Here is an 18,416-nt window from a genome sequence, read left to right as displayed (position 1 = left end):
AATGCCAGCATCACCAAAAAGCAATTTGTTCGAATGCCTTAACCAGAATAGCTACAGAGAATGCCCACATCACCTGCCTAGATAGCGCACTGCGCTCAAATGGGTCACTAATGGCGAAGTGTTCAATACTACAATTGGACAAAAGCCACAAATTAAATGTGAGAGTCTTAATACTGTATTCAAACTGATAACAGAGGCCAAAAAGTTACGCAGACAGATTAAAGACATCACACATCGTTACATAAAAATTTTAATGGGGTGAAAGTCATTTCAGAACATAACAGGTTACTTACAGCCGTCACAGCTTCAACATCTGGCACCACTCAATTGTTCCTACATTACTAGCGGGAAGGTATAAACTTAAAAAAAAAAAAAAAATTAAAAAAAGAGGAGGGGAAAAAAATGAGAGAATGGTACAAGGAAGCAAGTTGTCGTGGCTTGTGTGGTTCAGAAACGTCCCGAGCGTTCTCTGTCTCTGGAGCGACGTCTATCGTGGTCGCGTCCACCACCTCGGCCTCCTCTGTCCCGGTCCCTTGAGCGGGATCGGCGGTCTCTGGAACGGGAACGGGACCTGTGACGGCTACAGGAAGGAGGAGGGACAAATTACCAATCGCTTCCAAACGCAAAGGAATTTGTATTGATTTATGTACTGTGGTCTTCAGCAACACAAAGTAAAATCAGCAAGGCATCAACACCACGCATCTGGCACGTGCACAATCACGAAACCATGTTACACAAGCCACTGCATTCACTAGTCAAATCATTCAACACATACAACCCCTCCTTCACATGAGACTCATCAATAGTATTAAGTTGCAAATTATTCATAGTGATCCCTTCCACAAAGCTGCCAACAAAAACAAATTCTCAAACGAGACCAAAATAAACCCCACTAAAGAATTAGATCCAATAACAACACCATGATAGCACCAAAGTAATACTTTAATTTCTTTGGCCTGAACACAAAAGCAGTGAATAGGTGAGTTTTTCATTGAATAACAGAGGACACAATTGTCGAATTTGCAAATGTATCATGGTTTACTAAACATGTAACTGTGTAAACGTACCCTCCCTTCCGGCGACGTCCATACAATTCTCTCCTCAGCTCGCGTGAGATGGGCTTCAGGTGCATGAAATTGCAGAAGCCACCTCGAGTGCATTCCCTGTGGAAGGAGGAACACACAGAGCACAGAAAACATACAAGCTGTCAGGAGGACAGTGACTTCAGACACTCAAAATGTCTCAGTGAGTAGGGCTGGACGATTATGAAAAAATATAATACTCAGGATTATTTTGATTGAGATTGAAATCACAATGATTATTTTGTGTTAAATGATTAAAAGTTGTTTGCTCTGTAAGAGTATGTACTTGAATTATTATACTCTAATATCCATTATATCAGTGGAAGAGAAAAACACAAAAAACGATACTATTAAAAACTATTTAAAAAAAAGTGTTATTGTGACAGGCCTACTCTTGTGGAATTTATACATTCGTCTGGTGAAGGTGATGTGTTGCCACAGCAGGTTGAAATAAAACATTTTAACTGTATTTGAAAACCAAAAGTTAAAACAAAATCAAAACTAACTATATTAACAAATCAAAATCATTATAACTCTGATGCTGACGACCCCCCCCCCCAAAAAAAATTTAAAAAACAAACTTAAACGCAAAAAAAAAAAAAATTCTGTGAAGTTTGAGGTGTACTTAAAAATTCAGCCAACATTTTTTTGGGACAAAAATATGCTCTGTATAAATCTAAAAACTACGACTACAGTCCAGGGAGTGTCAAAGAAAAAACACTGAGGGTGTTTTTTTGTGACACAGATTCCAAAAGAAGGAGCAGCCTCACAAGGGGTATTAGGAAAACCAATGGAGACTCCTTCCAACTGACAAATTCTAGCTACAGCAGCCCATAAGGACAGAACTCCATCATACACTGAAGAACGCCTTGTACTTGACTTTGTCATCTTATGCCTTTAAATGTGACAACGTTTGAATGTGACCCAGCAGGCTTTGAAACCGTACAAGTCCCAGTTGGACTTGGAAGTTCATGAGGTTGATCAGCAAAGCCTCAGAAGCGCGCACACTCACCCCATTTCATACTGGCGACAGCAAGCTTCCCTGAAGTCTGTGACAGGAGAGAGCTCGGCATGGATGGGCTGCCCGTTGAACCAGCGATTGTTCAGGTCGATCACGGCCTTCTCGGCATCCTCCTCACAGCGGAACTACAAGGGAACAATCACAAAGTTGAAAAAAAAATCAAATAAAAAGTATAAAATGAAAAAAGGGAGATCGGACACTCACCTTGACATAAACGTTCCCCACGAGGTGGTCTCCCAGGTTGTCGCAGACGTTCATTTCCTCCACCTCGCCATACTTCTCCTCCATTTCTGTGAAGACCTCCTAAGAGGGCGGCGGGGAACAATCAGGCTCCATTTTCTATGTAATACAGGACCAGTTGCACTTAAAAGCACCTATGGGTAAACCATACCTCAAAAAACTCATCATAGTGCTCCTGCATTTCCATATCACTGATGGCACCTAGTGGACACAACAGAGAATAACAATGAGGCACATGCCAGCACTTGTGATTTAACTGTATGTATGTATGTATGTATGTATGTATGTATGTATGTATGTATGTATGTATGTATGTATGTATGTATGTATGTATGTATATATGTATATATGTATGTATGTATATATGTATATATGTATATATGTATGTATGTATATATGTATATATATATATATATATATATATATATGTTTTTTTATTTATTTATTTATTTAAAGAATCTTACAGGTGAGGCCATCAGCAGACTGGGCGCTGTTCTGAGGGTTGCGGTAAATGTTCAGGAGGGCGATGGTCTGAAACCCAATGTGCACAAAATTCAGAGGGCTTTATAGTGACTTCAAATGGAGACAGTCTGAAAAAACTTCAATTGTGTACCCTAGGGCTTAACAGTTACACACTCAGTAGACGTTAGGAACACCTGCACAATCTCATGAGAACCAATGGAAGCGCTCAGTGAAATATTCTGTCGTCATAAAAGGCAATTCTCTGTCAGAGCCGAAAGAATATTTGGGCTATATGTAAATGTTGTCATTTATGAGCATCAAGTTGCATTATTAGAGCAATCGTTTGCTATATCAAGATTCAGACTTTGTGGCCCTGACTTCTCACGGCTTCCTAACTGATAATTGATACATTGACTTACGAATGACCCGACTTATAAGCTTTCTGATATGAGCAAAGTTGCTCGGTACATTTTTGGTCTTGACTTACAAGTGTTCGATGGTGGTATAAAACTTCACAAAAAGCAATTTGGCAGATGTAAAAATCTTTTTTTAAAAAAAAAGTGCTTTCTTCAAGTTGTTGATTGCCACTCCCAATTGAAGTTGATCAGAAAGCTAAACAAAACAAAAATTGTATTTAACCAATGATGAAAGTCCGCTATCTTGACATATATTGTAAATCGCCATGGACGACTGGTGAAAGTAGCATCAATGTTGGAGTGTAAAAGTGTTTGCAAGGCAGCAAAGTATTTTAGCACTAACAGTGGAGCCACACTTGCAGACAACCAATGTAACAATACTCACAGGCATATATTCTTTATCCAATGTGAAAAATGACTAATATTACTGCACGTAACCTAGAAGTTGTGCATATATACCCACGAGACGTGCAAAAACTAATAGATTATCAACTGAAATAATTAGTTTGACAATCATTTTAAGATCTTGTTTAATTTCAAATTGAAATCGTTTGATGGCGCCCACGTTTTCACAACACTTGCGCAGGCCAGAATTTTACATGAATAATGTTATTGGGATTCGATTAAAATGTTACTTTATTCTCGTCACAATGCAATCTTGTCCCGTAATTTTCAAACTATATGCCTGTTATTGTGGTTGTAGTGATCCCCATGGAGAAAGAATGATATTTGGACCCTTACATGAAGCTAAATGGGAGGAAACAGCTCAAGGCGGGGCATTGCTGGTCTACAACACTGCAACTACAAGTACAGTCTAACAATTAACATTTGAAATCAAATCAGTACTCGGTGAAAATCATAATGTTTGCATCTGATCTCATGAGATTATGCAGATCTATCTGGTGCAATATTGAATCTATAGGAAGCAAAAAGATGGATTTACCTGGCTGAAAGTGGGTTTGTTGTGTAATCTGGAACAGCGGTCACCATGTCGACAGGCACCAATTTTGAAATAAAAAGAGCAATTTACTCTGGAAGAGAAACAAGAGAGAGCCCAACATTCAGATGAGTTATGGACTTGCAACCAATAGAGCGGTGGTCGTCACCAATTTGAAGTCATCATTTCAAAATGTAAACAATTGCAGAGATGTTGACAAGTATTGAATTAATATATATACGCTGCCCTCCATAATTATTGACATTCTTGGTTATGATGTGTTCTTAAGCTTCTAATAAATGCATTTTCCCTAAATATTACAAGACCAAAATTGAAGAAAAAAAGAGGGGGGGGGGTGGTAATCCAACCTTTAATTCAAATGCATTCATACAGTGTGTGTGTGCGCGCGGGGGGTCACCCACATTAATAAATAATTATAGTACATCAACTCATGTGAGCCACAAGTATTAGCGGTCCTGATGTTAGTATTTTGTCCCTTTTGACAACAAAACCACACTTAATCCTCGCCTAGAATGTTTCACAAGATTATGGGAAAGCCTTGACGTGTTACTTATTGTTCACTTATTTCTCACAATAATTAGCAATCATTTATTTAACAGACATATACTAATATACAAACTTAATTCCTTTATATTCCTACACATGTTTTTTTTCAAATAATTACTGCTACAACATTCCTAGGAAATCACAATGTCCCCTCACTGATGTTACCTGCTTTAAGAACAGGTCCACAGCCTACTCATGTGGTCCTCTGGGGCTACCAGGTGCCCGCGGGTTGGTGACCCAGTGCTAAATCATCCAGCAACCTGGTTCCTCCCCCTCTGCACTCTCTTCTTTAGTTCAACAAAATATAGTGTAAAACGGGGGAATACTCCTAATGAAAGTGGTTGCATTAAAGTGAACACTAACAAGAAGAGTATTAAATCAGGTGGATATTTGGTTACGATTTATATCAATACTAAAGCTCGAATCAAACAAATCAAATTAGAATCATGTTTAAATCGGTTTCGAGGGTACTGCTAATGAAAGTGGTTGCATTAAAGTGAACGAACACTAGCAAGAAGAGTATTAAATCACGTGGGTATTTGGTTACAATTTATATCAATACTAAAGCTCAAATCAAATCAAATTAGAATCAAATTTAACTCGGTTTCGGGGGTACATGTGTCTAATGTACTGTACTGATATTTGAAGGTGGTCGAGATGCTACATGGCATGCTTCACGCCGTTTTCATTCAAACAAAGACTTGACTTGAATGCGGCCACTTACGCGGCGATTCCATAATAGTATCACTTCCTGCGACTCAACACACTGAGGCACTACAATTTTAATGAGAAAGGTGAACTCGTCGAAGTATTCCAGCACTACTCGGCATGTTGGCGGTCCAGGCCAAGAAATGTTAGCGGCGCGGCATTTTCTGGCTAGCTAGCTAAAGCTACCTAGCGTTAATCGCTAACGATGTAGTTCTTTTGAAGCTGTACCACAGCATGCGCACAAAAGCATGGAACACATGTCGACGTAAAATTTACAGAGTCGCTTTTACTAAATGACGAATTATTCATAAAATTGCTTACTTGTCTTTCTCTGTCCCAAAAATCGACGCCAAGTACTCCGCCATCTTGGCTAGCCTGTGTATGCCCTACCAGAAACACCACGCTTTCCCGTCCCATCCCTTCACAATAAAATAATCCAGCTCAAACCAGGCGACGACCATTCTCGGAAACAATGCCCTATCACGAGTTGAATTTAATCCTTTCACACATATTCCTGTATATTAATATTATACTATGTATGCAGGTTGGAACACTTTCAAATGGCAAAAAAAGAAAACATTACATTGACAATGATGGTCATTATTTACTCTTCATTTATTTGTATCACATGTTCCTCACAAACACGAGGAAATACAGTACTCATTGTTCCAACAAAGTAACAAACGGAAATGCACCTTTATTTTGAAAGCAACAAATCCTTAACGGAAATGTACAGCACTGTGCATTTCAGTCTAAAATGGCTTTCAAAATAAGTGTTATGTTGAGTGGTTTTCAGGGACTGTGCTAAATTAATCTTCTCAACAAGTTTGTTTTCCTTTTTGATTTGTTTTGTGTAGGTTTGAAATTTACTGTAATTGTTATATGAAAAATATGTTTGCCCGAATAAGCCCAACTGTAACTTTCCTCAAAAAAATGTTCATGAAAATTATCTCCAAATTCGTAGGCTGCATCCTTCGAAGGACCCCTGCGGCTGAATCCTTTGAAGGCTTCTCCTGATGTAGCCTCCATGGCCCTCATAAACCATGGCAAATTTGGATTGGTCTAGCAAAGAACAGCAGAGCAATGCAGGCAATGAAAGTGTGCTCCAAAGTAGCCTTCGGGGCCCGTCTCCATGGAAACGAAGACCAGATTTGACGGCCATGAATTTGGACATCGGCATGCGGTTGAGACGCACCATAGTTATGTCATATGGTCCTCATATTCAGCGTCTGGAGGACGCGGTTTAAGAATTTAGACACAGCTTGTGTGTGGAGTTCTGTAGGCGTCCACAGTAAATATTGGCATTATTTCAACTCACAAATACACAATATATGCAATAAACGCGAGTGTACAAGGATTTACCATTTAGTTACGCTTTCCTAGTTTCTCTAAATAGCATATTACTTGCATTATAGAATTTGATACACGTGCACAAGAGAGCAAAGGGAATTATGTTTATTCAGTTGATAAATCTGTTCACAGATCAGAAACTCAAAGTGAAGTGTGTATGTTCTCCTTCTTGCGTGAACTTCCTCTCACATCCCCAAAGCGTGCACGTTAAAAAACACTAAATTGCCCATTGATGCATACGTGAGAGTGATGTTTGTCGACGCCCTGTGATTGACTGGTGACCTGTCCAGGGTATACATCGCCCAGTTCACCCACGACCCTTGTTAAGACCAGCGCAATAGGAAATGAAAACGCATATCTACCTTGTGGTAGACAATTAAGTTTTTCCATATTAAAAAGATACCATTTTTAAAAGCCACTACATCCTACAACTTAAAAGCCACAAGCATACTTATCCGTGACCATAATAAGGACAAGCACCGCATCAAAATGGATGCTAATACGTTATTACACACAGTAGTGTTGTATACATACTGTATTTGTGCTTAGACATTTACATACCCTTACAGAATTTGTGAAATATTGACAATTCTGAACAGGGACTCCCTCATTATTTTATTTATTGCTGTTTTGTTCAATGATTGTGCTATCCCGAAATACATTAGTTAAATTTTAATCCCATAAAAAAATAATGTTTTGCCAGATTACTCGTTTTCTTTCATCGATGCTACTCAAGTCAAATTTATAGAGCACTTTAAAAAAAGCCACAGCTGCATACAAAGTTCTGTACTTAAAAGTACAAAAGTAAATAAAAAAAACAGTTAAAACTAATTAAGAACATAAAAACAGTAAACACATGCTAAACACTAAACAATGCTGAGTCTCACGCTGAGTCGAAAGTCAAATAATAAGTATTTTAAGACGAGTTTTAAAAATTTTACAAATTCTGCCAGGTGATGTAAACTATGAGTACAACTGTGTATGAATTGGAAAAATAAAACTAGATGCAAGTGCATTTTAAAAAGTGTTATCGATGCAATAGTTACTGTTACATATGCACATCTATTAACAATCATCTTTACTCCGGTAAAGTTGTTGCACCAAATGTGCGATCAGCAGTTTTTAAACTCTTGTATCATAAAGGTTAAGGAGATGCTTGCTGTCTATGCTGCTCATACAAAGTGATCCCACATTGCCCTAACATGAAAAAGACTTATGAAAGTATCATTTATTAACATAAAACAATAGCTTCTTTTTCTCTTACAAGATACGAATCGCCCAATAAACTACGTACAATGATGGCCAACCAACCTCCCCCAAAAATGTGCGTTTGTTTTCCCATACAAGTTCTGAAGTCACTTCAGTCTTGCCATTTAGTCCCCGCCCTCCTTTCTTGTGTGTGTACAGTGTGTTGTAGTAGTAGTTGACTAAAAAGTTCGACTCGGCTGAGAGAATACAGTCAAGCCTACCGCATCGCACTGGTCACGTTTCAAGATTTTAAGCCCAAGGCTTCACATTTAAGAGGTATGATTGTTTCTGAAACACTAGAGCTGCTCCTAAACGAAGTGGAATAAAGTCCATTTTGTTAGCTTCGCTCGTGCTCGCCGTCTTCCCGCTGTTTTGCGCTAGCTAGTGAGCTAGCAGTTGTTAGCCTCGCGTGGAGGCCGCCCGCCCTACTGTCTCGAAAAGAAAGTCCTCTTGTCTTTATACGAGCGCCCAACAAAGTGTGTTAGCATCTTAAAGGCATACAAGAATGTAAATTGCTTAAAAACATTTCCAAACGGAAGTTAGCCGTGTCGCTAGCGCTGGTAGCCAAGCCCGCCTACTCCAAACACTGCGTAATACACGTCGTTAAATGATAAAGGGCGTCGATCGATCCTCTCGCCGCCATCTATCAACAGTTGGCTTTAAACCGAGCGTGTGACAAAAGAATAAAAAGTTCAGAGCTGGAGTTTCGTCGCTCCGTGGACTTAGTGTCGCCGTAGAACCTGTGTGCTGCCCAGGCGGCTGCTCTCGGAAGTCTATCAACGCAGTAAACCTTTGCCAGGATTTCCGGCTCCTTTCCATTTGCCCTATGCTGTTTTGTTTCCGTTTATTCTATTTCCGTTTCTCAAACTTTCCCCCCTTCAGAGTCCAAGTGCTACTTAACGCTCCTATTTTTGAAAAGTACGAAACCCCGCGTGCGTTTAGGGAAATCGTACGCGTTTTCTTGTTCTTACGATGGATCCGCGGTTGTGTAACGACGGCTGCCTCGCCCCCACGCCAAGACCAACAACGCCGCTTTACAAATGTGTTGCTAACTTTGTACACTCTCAGCGTCACTGAGTAACTTACTCGGCCTGACGTTTAGTTCGTGTCTTATTCATCCTCGCCCTCGCAACATGTACGTGTAAATATTGGGGGGCACTTTTTTGTTTACGCTGGCCTAGCGTTTGGCCTTAAGACGCCAAAGCCTCGCCCTCGAGTGTGCTAACGTTAGCCGTTAACAGTTGACGGTCCCAGGCGGCACAGTACTGTAGGAGTAGTGGAGGCTGACAGGGCCACCCCGGACTGTACACACTACACCCATTTCTAACCTACCCAGCATACTTTGAACACATAAACCACTTTCACCCACTTTTAAGAGCTTATTGTGGATACATACCAGATTCATAACCTTCATAAAACACAATGCGTTCTTTAAGTCCTATGATCATAGAGGATTTAAGGGGTTCACTATTAATCATTCAACAGGTAGCTCAAACAAATACTTCCAAATACTGTACTTCCATCCTTGAAGTCATTTTTTTTCAAAAAGTTAATGATGATTTAATATTTTAGCCCATAATTGTAAAGATGAGGTTAATGAAGTAAGTCCGTGGCTGCTCAATGTAAATCTGATAACGACTTAAATTTGACCACAGATTTGTTGATAGAGCGCAGAGACAGCAAATGTTGGTAGCCCATTGAAATACACTTCTTGATAATGGTAAACAAAAATGCATAATGATGAAGACAAACTTCATAGCAACCATGTGGGTTGTACAATTTACACGCGTTGCCCTTCTAACTCTGCTGATACAAGTGCATAAATGATCCTTACTACTCACAGAACCCATTACACTCTTGTATTTATACATTTATAATGTCGTTAAATACATGCAATTGGTCTGACACTTGGACAAAATCATACATACCTCAGAAATAACACCAATTTATTTTGCTCTTATAATGTACAAACTAAAGATGGCTGCCACATCCTGGCACTTGAGATCTCAGATCCTGCTGGTGTAATGCGACAAAATAATGAGGCTCCCTTCAGTGTGGCATTGATGGGAGGAAAATAATTTGAGTGACTTAGAGGGACCACTTGTAAAAATGATCAAAACAATCAACTCTTAAAACCAAGGTGCACTTTTCTGTTCATTTGAACAGAAAAGGCATGTTGGGTAATAGGAGAACCATCCTGTATATCCAGAAATGTAATCAGCATCTTCAGAAAACATTTTGCAAATCATTACATTTTATTTTGGACAACATAACAGTCAAGACATTTTGGCATTAAGAGTATCAAAATCTTTTTTTTTTTTTCCCTCCGAAACAATTATTACCATTTGAACGATAATTACTCCCAATAATTCAAATACTCCTGTCAGGAAATGTAATTGATTTTCAAAATGAAATTCATTGGGGTATGTCTTTACTGTTATTCATAAAATTATATGAATGAAAGATTTGTAACATCAGTATGGGTGCAGAAACAAGTTATACATTTGATATAAAAAGTGTACATACTCCTGTTGAAATGACAGGTTATTGTTATATATTGAAAAATGAGACCAAGATAAAGCACTTAAAAACTTTAACATGACCATTAATATGACCTATAATGTGTACAACTCAATAAAAAAAAAAGAATTCTCCAGAGGGGAAGTAAAACAATGACAAAGATGTGTTTGCACAATCGTGTTTTGCAGATCCTTTTAAAACTGGGGATGTGGCAGTGTTCAAACCTAACCAGTCACATTCGTATCCACACAAAATATTTCTTTTTCATTTTTAGAAAGTTTCCAGGAAACACAATTGTTTAATAAATGTCTTTCTGTACAAAGACGCTGAATTGCTGTAATACACATGGTTGTCTTCAAGTGGTGCATTGCCACAGGGAGTAGCCAAACTAAAAAAAAAAAACTAAAGATGTAAACATATAACAATGGCAGGGAATGCGTAGCCAGCAATGGGATACATTTTGTATGAACTGACAACAAGTTTGAATTTCTACTTTAGAACACAAGCAAGAACATCTGACACAGTGATTTACAATTATAATTGTTGTTGGCTACTACACAATCACTCCAGAGCTGGGACGATGGCGCCATTGTCCCAGGTACGATGTTTGTGTTGTACACACAGAAATGCAAGGGCAGCGTTTTCAAATTACATCACTCTGGGACCTATTCTTAAAAAAATGAGTCCTTGTAAACGAAATGTGGAAACAACAAAAAACCTTTGTGGATGTACTTAAACTGGTTTCCGTGTGGCCAGAGTTAAGATGTTGTTATACGATATCCTTTCATTTTTATAGTTGCATCCCACAGCACAAGCCATGGTCCACAGAGATCTTCCATAGACTCAGAGGGAGGTTATTGACAAAGGCATCCCTCAGGAGAAGGATACAAAAGAATTTGTAAGAAAGGTGTGAATTCACCTGCCTTGGAGATTCACCTGTGTTGTCAGTGTTGCTTGAAGTAACTGTGTGTTAATATTAGCATTGCATTATGTCTGTTATGGCTCCAAACATTAACGGCATCATTATAATTTACTGTTGAATGGTGTTATGATATTAAAATAAAACAGATCTTACACTGAGCAATTCTATGGAATTACTTTGCCTGTTTCTTTCACACAGCTTGAAATAACATTCAAAAGGAAGGCATTAAAATAAAAAAAGAATACAAATGAACTCTTACGGAAACCTAAAGCACCAAGCCACACTGATATCAAGTACAAATGTCTATGCAAAGCAAAGTTTTTGAAATAAATCCCTTCAACTTCCACCTTCTTGCAGCTCGCCCCTCTTTTTTTAAGAGACAATGTCCAAGGGGGGATCAGACGAAATGATAGAGATCGAGATTGACGAACGGGAAAAACAAGCATGCTTGGAAGAGGGGTGAGGACGCTTTCATTTCTTTTCCATCGTTTCCAGCCGTTGTAGTCGCGTCACTTCACAGTTACAATATCCCGTCTTGTCTCGCCAGGAGCATGGAGGAGCAGACCATCATGGCGTCTGATCTAATCCAGCAAGACATCGACATCAACGAGCCGGTTGGCAATTTGAAGAAGCTGTTGGAGCCTCGTCTCCAAATGTCACTGGATTCGTATGAGATATGCTTGCAAGACATTCAGGTAACACCACATATTTAACTGTTCAGTGTAGATTACTCGTTCTAGTGACTGTTGTAGAAAAAGACGATAAAAAGATGATACACTTTTGTTCATCCGCTGCCTCCAAATTCCGTATAACATCGGACGCCTAACACAGTGGAACCTATTGAGGAAATAAGATTGAAATTCAAAATTGTTTTTTGTGAAAAGATTTTTTGTTTGAAATCCATGTCAAGCAGGACTAGGTTCCGTTGTACGCACTCATCTGTTCCGTTCTTGTTTGTAGCTGCACCCAGATCACAGCCTCTTTGATCAGGGCGTCAAAACAGACGGCACGGTGCAGCTCAGCCTGCAGCTCATCACCAAACCAGGTGAGGATCGGACCACAATCCTCAAAGTCCCACAGCACCAAAAGCAAAAGTCGCACTCCGCATTGTACTTTTGGCGCCGTAATCCAGGCGACGAGAAGCTGAACATCTTGGAGATCGTGAAGCCCGTCGAGACGGTGGAGGTGGTGATCGACCCGGACGCGGCGGGGGAGGAGGGCTCGCTGGTGGACGAGGGTCAGCTCATCGCCGTGGAGCGATCCGGCCTGTCCGACGAGACCTCGGAGCAGGTGACGCGCTGGGCCGCTGCACTGGAAGGCTACCGCAAGGAGCAAGTCCGACTCGGCATACCATATGGTGAGGAATGGGAGCGCTCTGGAGAAGGTGTACTGTACCTCTCCCAAGGCGCCGTAATCCAGGCGACGAGAAGCTGAACATCAATTTAGACCTGCTTGCGGTCAACTGCATCTTCTTTCGCTTAGCAACCAATGTAATACTGCTTATGTTGTGAGACAGCAGGAAATTGTTAACTTTATTTGGCTTCGGTTAAAGCCAAATACCCAATTCAAATGTATTTATAGCGCGTAGGAGTTATTTTTGTGCTCGAACGTTCCATGCTGTTTAACATTCTTTGATGTTATTGGCCCAAATGTGCCTAAGGGTTTAAAATGTTCAAAATCAAAGCATGTAATATTTTGAATTACCACATAGAAATGATTTTTCGGTTGTTTCGTCAGTTTTCATCTGACAGATTTAGTATTGAAGTCAGAATTTGGGTATTGTGACATGGTATTCTCTCTCTCTCTCTCTCTCTCTCTCTCTCTCTCTCTCTCTCTCTCTCTCTCTCTCTCTTTCTCTTTCTCTCTCTCTCTTTCTTTCTCTTTCTCTTTTTCTTTTACTTTAAGACCCCGTCCTGTGGACGGCCGACCAGGCGATCCACTGGGCTGTGTGGGTGATGAAAGAATTCAACATTGACGAAATGGAAATCGGCAGCATTCACATTCCCGGTCGAAACCTCTGCGCATTCAGCCAGGAAGAGTTCCTCCAGAAAGTGCCCAACGGCGAGATCCTCTGGAGCCATCTGGAACTTTTGCGCAAATGTAAGTCATTTTCAGTGATTCAGTAAATCGCAGCAGCAAGCTGCTGCTCTTATAATAAGCATCATTCGCTTACATCTTAAATTCTTTATGTACAAACTAATCATGCAGACAAGATGATAGTACATTCAACTTGTATTAAATTTTTCAACTTAAGCCATCATTCCTGACATGTTTATAAAAAGGAGCGACTTAAATTGATGGCGATACTCTGGCCTTAAATTTTTTGCTGTAATTCTTTAGTGCGTTTTAAAATTGAACCAAAACTATACACTCTGCAGAGTTGCATTAATACAGTGAAATTATCTATGAATACAAAAAGAAGTACTTTTATGCATATTTCACTCTTCTTGGGCACCAAGACTTTTTTTTTTTTTTTTAACGGAAGGTAGTGAAATCAGATTAGTAAATTGGGCAAATGCTCTGTGCTAAAGAAAACTAAAATAAACACTTGTATTGGTTTTTAATTTTGTGTTAATTTAAACTTTATCAAAAAGGTTTTGTTATTCTTTTCACTAGTATGCATAATTTAAAAGTAGTAAATTGAGCTACACAATCCAAATGTGGTATGCACCTGTAACAAAAAAAATTTTTTTGCCCTATAATAAAGTATATTATAACAAACTTAATTATTGGTTTTATTGTTATGTGATGCCGATGAGTGGCACGTATGTCGTTTTTGTGTGGAGTGCTGATATTTCCCATTTCATGATTGCGTCACTCCGTTCGCGAGTGAGAGAAAGAGAGAGAGAGCTAGCGCGCGCTTCCTGCTTCGATGTCCACCACAGGCATAAACACACAGAGTTTTGGTTGTTAATAAACGCGAGTTTACTGAATGATGGCTGCTTAATCCATAGAAGATGCTACGACGTGTTAGTGTGCCAAATAGGAGCGTTACATCAAACACACCGTAACGTAAGGCTTACACTACTTTACCCACAATGCTTCTGTTTACGTCACCCGGATTACCACCACTGCGCATGTGCGTTGCAGATAGGAAAACAGCCAGCGGGAGAAGAGCGAGAAGCTGCAGTCTCGAAAGAAAAATAATGCGCCAAATAAATAAAGAAATAAATAAACGATGGGTCGACGATTAAAATGAATTGTCGACGATTGTGATCGTCGACGTCGTCGTGATTAGTCGACTAATCATGGCAGCCCTAGTTCACTTTGCCGGGAACGAATCCTGATGTTCATGTTTTGAATTTCAGATGTTTTGGCAAGCCAGGACCAGTCCGGAGGGGACGCCACAGTCACCATTGATCAACGTAAGACAAGAATTTGCCGAAAACCAGATAGGCAGATTATTCCGCTGCTGCTTTGTTCTGACGAACGTCCACCGTGGCTGTCCAGCTGTGCAGATAATCCCGGCCCAAGTCAGCACGCCAACGGCCATTAAAGTGTTGAAGCAGAACCGTGGACCCCGAGCACCCCGCATTTCTGGAGAGGAGCGTAGTTCTCCCGGCAATCGCACAGGTAGGGTCGAGCCCACACGAGCATAATCAAACTCAATTTTAATACTAATCTTCTACTACTACTGAGCAAGAATCTGTCTTTATGTACTTAAACATATTGGCATAGCTCAATTCAAATCAAGTCATCAAGTGTAACATGGAGTTAGCCCGCTGTATTGTAAAAAAAAAAAAGTGTAGGATGTGTCGTCATGAATGAGCAGAGGGAAGAGAGTCCCTTCATATTTAGGCTAAACACAGCCGAGTTTGTAGCGTGTATAATGATGTCAGCCAGGACAGAGACACAAGTACCGTTTGAATAACTACATCTGTAATGGCATCACTTCAAAAAATTTGTGCCGATTGCTCAAAAAAAAAAAAAGACAAGTTGAAACTGCCGCAAGAGCCATGAAGCAAATAAAAGAAACGAGCTGCTCCTCTGGTGACAGGCAACAATGGTCAAATCCAGCTGTGGCAATTCCTGTTGGAGCTGCTGACGGACAAAGACGCCAGGGACTGCATCTCCTGGGTGGGCGAGGAGGGCGAGTTCAAGCTCAACCAGCCCGAACTTGTGGCACAAAAGTGGGGCCAGCGAAAGAACAAGCCCACGATGAACTACGAGAAACTCAGCAGAGCCCTCAGGTACACTCGTACTGCAATACTGCATGTGTGCACATTGATAAAAACACATCTTTTATTAAGCTTGGAATAAATGTCCCTCAAATATACTACCATATCAAGAAAAAATCCTTTTCCACTTGCCCGGGAGGCGCGTTGCTTCTGTTGGGCATCGCCTCGGCCTCCAATGGGTTGGTGTGGTGCACACAGACAGCACATGTGGATTTAATAAAACAGACACAACTAAGAATGTTGTGGCAAAGCTGAAGTAATATAACATTTTGTTTGTTGCAGAATAGAAATAATATATGATTTTCTCTATATGTTGCCGCACCGTTTGTATTTGAATGTCCATGTTTTTTAAAGGAATATGCTCTTACATTGATGCTATTGGTTAGCCCATCTTTTAGGTTTTGTTGTTTCAGCATTAAGCCAGCAGACTTTTGCCAGCCGAAGCTGCGCGTTTGCTTAAATATGCAATATTTAATTCTTTTTATGTCTTAATTTTTTAGTTTGAACTCTAAACACAAGTGTCAACAGGTTGAAGAAAGCAGACGTTTATTCTTTTTGAAAAACCGTTCGCTATCTGCCAAATTGCACACAGGGAGGATAGTATAGTATAGTGACAGGCTGGTAAAGTGGTATCAGGTGTCGTAGTATCGGAGCGTTTTTTAAATGTGTACAGATGTGCAGTATCAGCACCTGTACTGGTATTAGTGCATGCCCAAAAGTAATTTAAAACTACTTGCCATTTTTAAAGACACATCAGACTTGAAAAAAACTTATTTTACCATACCTGTCACACAAATGTAAATTGATATCAGCTAATGTAAAGTCAAACTTTAAAACAAAACACACATAAAATACTTCTTTTTGATCACAAGCAGCAGTCTCCATTATTACTCAAAGTGCCCTCTTGCCAACAAACATCAAGTGGACTCAAATGGACAACAATTCGGAATCTGAGAAGGGGTTTTGGTATAATATGCTACAAAAAGCGCCTAGCGGCATCTTCACTCACTGCTCCTTCTTGCAGGTATTACTACGACGGCGACATGATCAGCAAGGTGCAGGGCAAGCGCTTCGTGTACAAGTTTGTGTGCGATCTGCGGACCCTGATCGGTTACAGTGCCGCCGAGCTCAACAGCCTGGTAGCGGAGTGTGAGCAGAAGAAGATGTCGCGGGTGCAGGTGCACGGCATCGGGCAGCCCATCACCACAGTGACGTTGGCCACTACGCTAGACAAGGACAGCTGAAGGACGAGGGAGGCTTTAAATTCAAGAACTCCCCCAATGAACCTTGCTGACTCAGCCGAGTGGATGAACACTTTATTTCAGCATTTTTTGTCAAAACCACGAAAGCCGTGGACAGAGGTTACAAATGAGACATGGCAACAAGTGAACGCTCTGAGTGTGACTGAAATAATGTCTTCCTTGTTTGTAGCGACGATCATTGTGTATATGTATATTTGCATTTGTACACATATAACGGGACACACACACACACACACACTGCATTTTTTGGAGTATTATTGCACCAGTAAAAAAAAATGCATACTGAAATCGCATTTGGGAGGAACAACCTAGACCAAGAACAGTAGCGCTAGTAAAGGGTGCAAGAAACTTGGATGGCCGTGGGAACACATCGTCTTCTGGTGCCACGTTGTCACCGTCTCTTGGTCAGTATGAGAAATGTTGCCTGTAACAACTTCTAGGAATCCAAAACAATTTTTAATAATATGATATTATTAGTTGCCTTTTTTTGTTTGTTTCCGTTTTCTTGCCACTGCTGCAGTTAAATGTTTTCATTAAAAAAAAAAAACCTTTTTCAACAAGATTTCCCCCCCATCAAGGCTTTCTATCCATAAGAAAAAAAAATAAAGTAAATAATTTGCTATAAAATGTATTGCTTTTTCTGGTTTACAAAACAGAAAGCACCACCAAGACTGCACATTTTTGCTTGGAAGAGTTTCAAAGAGGACAAGAAAATATTTGTTTGATGTATGGCGTGTCTTTGTAGTGCATATAACTGAATATATGTTGAAAAGAATTCGCAAATCATATTCCGTTTTGAACTTACTGGTGGGGTGTGTCTTGGGGTCACTGGAGGAGGCACAAAGACATGTTTTATGGAAGCAGTGTTGGGGATTACGTGTGATATAAAAGGTTATATACTGTATGTTTCCAAGGAGACGTTCAGTCGGGAGTAGAATGTTCCAAGGTATGTGCTGGTAAAATATCCCACAATCCCGTGCGATCGTCCATTTTGGATGGCAAGCAACCCCAACTTTTCCTTCCGACCGCATATGTTGGTCACTTGGACCCTTTTAAGTGACTATGTGTTTTTAATGGATTTGAACTGTTTGTTGAGATGAAGAAATACGCAGAGACTTAGAGCAGAAAGGCAGACAGACGCGTGTGCGGTATGCCGAAAGATTTCGTTTGATCGCCGATTTGGACCCATACAAACGTATACAGAGAGACTGGATTACTGACCCACAAGCACTCCCTGTCGTGATTTACATCGATCTTGTCCGCTACCTCGTTTTCCACCCGAGCCCATTCTGTGACTTGAAGAACTTCCAGAATAATAGAAGTATGGAGGCATATGACAGGTTTGTGTTCAGCTGGGTTCGCTATGTGTTTCATTTCATAATATTTTCATTATTTTCAATGTCAGCATTGTGTATTGGGGTGCAACTAAAAATTGAATGTTACTTTAATATTAAAGAAAAAAAAAACCTAACCATTACTGCAGGGTTCACAAACTTCTAAACA

General features: G+C 40.1%; 2 protein-coding genes across 3 annotated transcripts; one reads left to right on the top strand and one right to left on the bottom strand.

Annotated features, from left to right (window-relative positions):
• Positions 1-234: 234 nt before the first annotated feature.
• u2af1 (U2 small nuclear RNA auxiliary factor 1) lies at positions 235-5,909 on the bottom strand. Its single transcript, XM_086051394.1, has 8 exons — positions 5,755-5,909; positions 4,165-4,252; positions 2,808-2,874; positions 2,495-2,544; positions 2,308-2,406; positions 2,095-2,228; positions 1,068-1,163; positions 235-580 (listed from the first exon to the last, which is right to left on the bottom strand). The coding sequence occupies exons 1-8, from the start codon at positions 5,796-5,798 to the stop codon at positions 448-450; spliced, it is 711 nt and encodes a 236-aa protein (XP_085907520.1). The 5' UTR covers positions 5,799-5,909; the 3' UTR covers positions 235-447.
• Positions 5,910-8,157: 2,248 nt separating this feature from the next.
• On the top strand, positions 8,158-17,540 carry gabpa (GA binding protein transcription factor subunit alpha). Of its 2 annotated transcripts, XM_086051392.1 has the most exons (11): positions 8,158-8,307; positions 11,348-11,458; positions 11,831-11,932; positions 12,021-12,168; positions 12,434-12,518; positions 12,606-12,830; positions 13,379-13,573; positions 14,782-14,838; positions 14,924-15,046; positions 15,471-15,663; positions 16,676-17,540. In XM_086051392.1, the coding sequence occupies exons 3-11, from the start codon at positions 11,856-11,858 to the stop codon at positions 16,893-16,895; spliced, it is 1,323 nt and encodes a 440-aa protein (XP_085907518.1). In that variant the 5' UTR covers positions 8,158-8,307; positions 11,348-11,458; positions 11,831-11,855; the 3' UTR covers positions 16,896-17,540. The 2 variants fall into 2 exon arrangements, with proteins under 2 accessions (XP_085907518.1, XP_085907517.1); XM_086051391.1 differs by lacking the exon at positions 11,348-11,458.
• The last annotated feature ends 876 nt before the right edge of the window (positions 17,541-18,416 follow it).

The sequence above is a fragment of the Filicampus tigris genome, chromosome 14 (genome assembly GCF_054856515.1).
Source record: "Filicampus tigris isolate MCC_2025a chromosome 14, RoL_Ftig_1.0, whole genome shotgun sequence".
NCBI lineage: Eukaryota > Metazoa > Chordata > Actinopteri > Syngnathiformes > Syngnathidae > Filicampus > Filicampus tigris.
This window is presented reverse-complemented; position numbering and strand designations above follow the sequence as displayed.